Raw genomic sequence first — 7,118 nt, forward strand, 5'->3', positions numbered from 1 at the left:
AATACATTTTAGTCGACTACATCAACTGCAGATCTAAAACTAGATCTAACACTAAGACATTCCAGGTGACTAAAATGTGACTAAAACTAAATGAAAACTATTCAAGAGACTATGACTAAAAAAACAACAAGAACAACACTGCCAGCTATGAGAATAAATTAAGCATTAGAACGTTGCATTGGTCTGAAAACAGATGCTTGGACAGGACACTATACAAACTGATCTTGGTCAAGTTCAAATCCTTGTTGATTACATTATAATGTACATGTCAAACATTATTCTACACAGCAAAATGTCATGTAGAGAATGGACTTCATTTTCAAAGTAGTTAGATTGCCTGATAATGTTCTAATTGTTGTTGATATTTTACTGCTAGCATCATGCTGTAAACTTTTCACGTAGCGAGAATCCTATGCATACAGATAAGAATCTTCTTGTGAACACTATTTTGCATACACACAAATGGAATGAAAATGTATTTAAAACTGGTGCCAATAATAATAACACACCATATAATTATAATAAAACAAAAACTCAATTTCAATCCAAAAGAGGCTAATTTATTAACAAAAATTATATAATTCAAATACATAACAAAGAAGAGTTCATTATGCTTTCTGGCAATGTCAATTTGTCAGGCGCAAAATTGCTACACAAAACATTTGCATTTCAGTTTTCATGGCTGTCAAGAAACCTGAGTTTGATACAAAACGGTATGAATTGCATTATAAACTTGCTATGTTGGACACTGGGACAAGGTTTTAAAAAAAGGTACAGTGGATTATTGTATTAACATATGTACAAGTAGTGGATGAATTTCCTCACAGATGCAGAAACCCAAAAGCTATCCACTGTACAGTTGGGTTAAAGACATTCTGTTGCAAACACCATATTTGATTGATGACATCAATGTGGTCATAAAAAAGCAGCATAACTCCTTACAATTTCTTGCCAACCCACTGCAAAAATGACTTGCTTTAATTTCTAGAACAGCATGCTGTGACACCGGAGAGCAAGAGAGAGATCCAGTACAAACAGTTCAAACTATACCACGTAAACAGTTTGAAATGAATGTGTATTGTATTGGCTAGGGATGAGCTCAGCTGTTTAACATTTTACATATCAAATGCTCTGATCGGGTTCCTTCAAATCTTCCAAGGAAAAAAGAAAATAGAGGTGATTAATGGAGTCAGGAATATGGCTGCTAGGCTGAAATTAAAGCTTGTCCCACAGGATCGAAGTCAGCAACAACCAAAGCAAAAAACGAAACAAACCACACAGAAAATCACCATCATAATTACTTTTAAATTAACCACTTAAACCCTACATACTTCGTTGACCTGGTGTCCCCCAGGGGTCTGTACTTGGGCCCCCTTTTTTCCCTCCTCTACACCAAATGTCTTTGCCGAAAAACAGCCAATCTACAAGCTCACAAGCTCAGGGAGGTTGAGGGTTCATGTGGTTAATATTGGCAGCCACCACTAAGGCGTGGATTTCAGGAGTCAGGGTCTGGAACATCGGGGCCACTAGGACGGGGGATCTTCTCCATGTATGGCCTTATATTTGGCCATCTCCTCTGGGAAGACTTTGCCCAGCTCCGAGATTAAAAGGCTCTTGAATTTCTGCAATAACGATGAAAATGTTTAATTCAAATTGTTATCAAAAATGTGTGTATTACAAGTATTAGGTTACTTTCTTCTTCAGAGTGCCATTTAACCCATTTAGACCTAACTTGGATTCTACAAATGTCTTCTAAATCCTTTTCAGAAAAACGTATGTTTCTATATGAGTGGTTCTCAAACTATTTCATGTCAAGGACCCCCAGAATTATCTGTATTTGGCCGCCGACCCCCATCTGAAAAATAAAATATGTTGTTCCAGGGACACCCCGAGAAGCTAAGATTTGAGTTAAAAACATTCGCTCTGAAAGAATATATATTCAAAGATTTGCGCCACATTTTCACAAATGTGCAAAAGCTGTGCTCACAGACAGAAAGTCTGTATTGTCTGTCTGTCTGTTTGTATCGATAGATATATATAACCTTTATTCCGTAGGTAAATCCAGGTGTCATAGGTAGCTATATTAGCCTAATATTGCTGTTAAATAGTCTATAAAAACAACGCATCTCACTTGAATTGAAATCCTGAATATTTCTTTGCTATTTTGGAATTGGAATCCTGAAAAGTAACATTTGTATATATTTTCAAATGCATTTAGTTAGTTATGTTAACTTTATTAACTATTTACAAATACATTGGGCATAAAAAAGACAATAACAAACATGTTAATACTAGTAATTAGCTGAAATCAATAATATATCAATATTCCGATATTAACCTGAGGGCCGCATTAAGTTATGGTGGGGGCCGCATGTGGCCCTTGGGCCGCCAGTTGCCCATGTATGCTCAACATGAACCCAGTTGAATGTTGAATCATTTCACCCTGACAGACAATAATTTCTCACCGTCATGGTGTCGATCTTTCCTTTGACCTGCTCGTTCTTAGCCAAGGCTCTCTCCAGACAAAGCTTTGTGTATAGCTGAGGGTTCCGACCTTGATCGATGTATCTGTGTGAACACAAATAACACTAGCTGACAGCACTGGAGAATAAGGACATGGTGTGACAGTCAACCGTCTTCAATGCTGAAGGCCTGTTTAACTCCAGAATTAATTTGGTGAATAGATAGCCTAATGAATTTTGCATTCATAAAGGTGTCACAATAGTTTACAGTAATATGAGAGGTGACTCACTCAAAGGCCTCGAGTGGAACATTGATCTCATGAAGCTGCTGACGACACTTTTCGATGTCTTGTAATCCGGAAATCATGAAGTTTCTGAAAGGGAACATAACAAAAACATGTTAACTGTGTGGCTTCTTGTACAGATTGTGTCAGGACTGGGTGGCTTGGGACCTTTTCACCTTCTCATATTGCCCAGATCACAAGGCTGATCATATGTTCAAGCAACCAAAAACTGATATTAGGCTAAATGATTCTATTCATGGCATTATGTTTTAATATAAATCATACAGCTTAAGGCATGTTTCAGAACGAGAAGAGTCTCATAAACATGTTGTTGGCCTCCCTCCCTACCTCTCCCCTTTCCTCTCCCACTGGCTGTGTGTGCTTTGTTAGTTAGGAAGCCACGGTAAAATAATCTGTTCTCGAAATCACCCTTATCCACTGTTTTGGAAACATTTGAAAGTTTTTGCACAAAATAAGAACGTCGGGGGTTAAAGTGGCTCAAATCCCTGATCAGTGAATCCTTAGGCAGGTCCTCCATTCTAGTCCGGCACAAGGGTGGGCCAGCGGTTTGACTTTATTTTTTCTTCAATAAATATGAACTGTCGGTACTGCAATGTGGTTCAAAGCCGGGGCATTGGCTGGTTCTCGTCATCCCAAAATCTAATATCCTGGGCTGAGGGGGAGATAAGAGTAACCACTTCCTACTTGGATTGGACCCTCGTTTTGAAGGGCCGATTCATACTCCTATTTTAGAGCCGAATAAAAGTCGGTTCGGCACTGTAGAGCCTACAATGTGACGTCATTTGAGGTTCGGGGGGGCGGGTACCGTCCTAAAGTCGGCTCTTCGGTGCTACTGAAATTTACTGACGAGCCGAAATCATTTCGGCACTACAGCGCCGAAACAGCGGTAAAATAGGAGTATGAATCGGCCCTATAGCTGCACTTACAATATAGCATTAGCTCAGTTGGTATGCGTGTGCCATGTAACAAGAGTTTTAGTGGGTTCCACTTGCTCCCCAAGGGCAATTCTCATTGGTTAGTGGTTACTAAGACATGTTATGTCCCTCCGCATGTGACATTTTCTGCATTTGCCGTATTATTGTGAGGATTATAAATTGGTATTAAAGGACAACTTGGGTTTTTTCCAACCAAGGTTCATGTTTATTATGACATCAATTTGCTGCTTTCTTTCTTTTTTTTAAACAAAATATTATGGTGATTTCTTTATTAATATTGACTATAGTCCTATTAGACCCCAGGAAATTACATCTGACCACAAAAGACACTGAATGTGAAGGTAGAGTACTGGGGGGATGCCATACTATGTGTCATAGGCTCAATATGTCAGTTTGTCACCTCCTCCTTCACATTCAGTAGATCCCGTGATCTTTTGTGGCCAGATGTCATTTCCTGGGGTCTAGTAGGACTATAGTAGCCTAAATAATAAAAAATTAAATCTCTATAACATTTTGTAAAAATAAAAAATACATATTTAGCCCCATGTACAAATGTCCCCACCACCCTGTCAAAAATAGCTAAAATCACAAAAATGAAAGGAGGAGCAAATGGAAAAAAAAATATATATAACAACACTGATCTTTTACTTTCTCTAATAACAACGTAAAGCCCTAACCACACCAAAGGGTCGAGACGGTTTTAGCGTTATCCCAGCGGTGTGATATGTCCCAAGTGATTCAACGCATGGAATTCAATGGCCCAAACCACACCAAAGGGTCACCATGCAACTCCTTGCAACCTTTTGGACCCAAGGAGTTGCTTGGCGACCCTTTGGTGTGGTTTGAGCTTAAAACGAACCTTGGTTGAAAAAATATATAAAGTTGTTCTTTAAGCTGGACGAGGGACTAATACCAAAAGTCTAACCGGAAAGTACAATAAGTACCAAATTTCCGGTAGGCTGGACATGTTTTGGTTTACTTACATTATAACTTGTAGATGGAAATGTTCTTATTTTCTATCAATTACACACCCCATGAAGCTTTGAATTCATGGAGATTTTGTATTTTTGCAATATTCCTAAACCAATCATTTGATGACTCCGTCGGTCATCAAATTATTGGCTTCAGAATGCGACAAAAACTAATAATCTCCATGAAGCCAAGGCATCATTGGGGTGTGTAATTGACAGAAAATAAGTAATTTAACATTGCTATTTGTTATCCCCCCAGGTGGCACATTAACATTGATGGAACCACAAAGGAAATAAGCCTCAGGGCTGTTTGTGTTGCCCTTTTGACTACGGTGGGCAATCTATTGTTGTTGTAATTTGTTTCTTGGGTCAATAAAGTCAATCAATCAGCCAATCAATGAATCAAAAGTTAATGTAAATCTATGGTCTTCACAACCATAGTAAATTTCACTATTTTGTATGCGTAAGCAGGAGGAGGGGGGTGGGCACTTCTAAGTGTTGTCTCCCTAATCAACGACACCCCACTGTGTTAACAGTTAACAACCACTATCCCCAATGGCAGTTGCAAGGAGTTGCATTCGTGTGGTTGACCTTAAAAACTGTTTTGTTGCAAGACTCTCAGACTAGCAAGTGTGTGTGTGTGTGTGTGCGTGTGCACGTGCGTGCATGGGGGTTTTGTTTTAACAACTCTGTAGCTTCTTTGATGTACACCATCATTACCTTACCCATAGGGTTGGGGTAGTGTATATCAGATTGAGTGTCAGAGTTGGCAACATTGGACGGTGTGTGTGCTTGTGTTCCACTTTTGCTTTGGCAATGTCAACTATGTTTAGTCATGCTAATTAAGCCCCTTGAATTGTGTGTGTGTGTGTGTGTGTGTGTGTGTGTGTGTGTGTGTGTGTGTGTGTGTGTGTGTGTGTGTGTGAGAGAGACTGAGAGAGACTGAGAGTGACATCAGAGACATACTTCCCACGGATTAGAAATAGAATCACCGGCAAGGAGTTTGCCGGTGACGCTTTTCAAAAGTATAAAGCGTCTCCTATATGGATGTAGAACTATCTCTGACAGAATTGTTTTATAGTTTCTCAAAGTGTTAATGTAACACAGCTCTGTTTACAAGTTTATTTTATTGTTTTATCTTGATTGTTTTGTTCCACTTTTGCTTTGCAATGTAAACGTATATTTTCTCATGCCAATAAAGCTTTTTTGAATTGAATTGAGAGGGGGAGGGAGAGAGGAGGGGGTGCCAGAAGATGAGGTGTGGATTAACCTCGCCTCACCAGGCTAGGTGTGGATAGGAATAATGTAATCAAGCTTAATTACCACAACTGTGTGTGTCTGTCTGTCTTTGTGTGTGTGTATTACACACACACAAAGACAGACAGACACCCTCAATAGAGGGTAGTGTAAGAGAGAGAGTCAATTTAGGAAGAAATATCCCTTAACCCCAAAAAAAATTATACAAAAGGGTTTTCAATGGATTCTGGTAGTATTGGGCATGCTAAATCTACTCTCCAGAAAGCCATCATTTTCAAGATTGCGTCCCAGACAGAGTTTAAAATGGCCATATCTAAAATGGGAAAACATTTTCAAAGTATTTTTCAACTTATTCTAGTACCTATGGAGTATGGACATGCTTAAGAACATACTACAAATTTAGGAAAATATACCTTTGGGAAAGGCGTCATTTCCAAGAAGGCATTAAAAATGGCAGGCTTATAAAGCTTATAAACGGCTATACTGTATATCTCATTTGAAAAAATATATACAAGGGGTTTTTCACTTGATTCTTGAACCTGTAGACATGCTTATGAACATACAAAAGATTTAGGAAAATACACTTTCCGGAAAGGCTTCATTTTCAAGATGCCGTTCAAAATGGAAGCCGGCACCGCTATACTGTATATCTCAATAGAAAAAATTGATACAAATGATTTTTCACTTGATTCTGGTAGTATTGGCCATGCTAAATAACATACTAAAAGTCTACCAAAATCTACGTTCAGGAAAGGCTTCATTTTCAAGATGACGTCCAACATGGCAGCTGTGGCAGCCAACCAAGCTTAAATTGGCTATGCTGTATATCTCAATAGAATATATTTATATGAATGATTTGTCACTTGATTCTGGTACATGTGGACATGCTTATGAACATAACAAAAACCTAGGAAAATATACCTTTGGGAAAGGCTTAATTTTCAAGATGGTGTCCAAAATGGTGTCCGGGAGCTTAAAATGGCTATATCTCAATCCATCTTGAAAATGAAGCCTTTCCTGAAGGTAGATTTAGGTAGACTTTTAGTATGTTATTTAGCATGGCCAATACTACCAGAATTAAGTGAAAAATCATTTGTATCAATTTTTTCTATTGAGATATACAGTATAGCGGTGCCGGCTTCCATTTTGAACGCCATCTTGAAAATGAAGCTTTTCCATTAGGTGTAT

At 38.5% G+C, this 7,118-nt stretch overlaps 1 protein-coding gene across 1 annotated transcript in view; it reads right to left on the minus strand.

The window, feature by feature from the left end:
* Positions 1–538: 538 nt before the first annotated feature.
* Positions 539–7,118, minus strand: part of med10 (mediator complex subunit 10) — a 7,533-nt gene continuing 953 nt past the window's right edge. The window contains exons 2-4 of the mRNA XM_079521829.1: positions 2,753–2,836; positions 2,466–2,568; positions 539–1,622 (exon numbers count right to left, since the gene is read on the minus strand). Of these exons, the coding sequence (XP_079377955.1) occupies positions 1,527–1,622; positions 2,466–2,568; positions 2,753–2,836 (283 nt within the window). The 3' untranslated portion in view covers positions 539–1,526. The remainder of the gene's footprint in view (positions 1,623–2,465; positions 2,569–2,752; positions 2,837–7,118) is intronic.

This window comes from Electrona antarctica (genome assembly GCF_951216825.1).
Source record: "Electrona antarctica genome assembly, chromosome: 15".
NCBI classification, from domain to species: domain Eukaryota; kingdom Metazoa; phylum Chordata; class Actinopteri; order Myctophiformes; family Myctophidae; genus Electrona; species Electrona antarctica.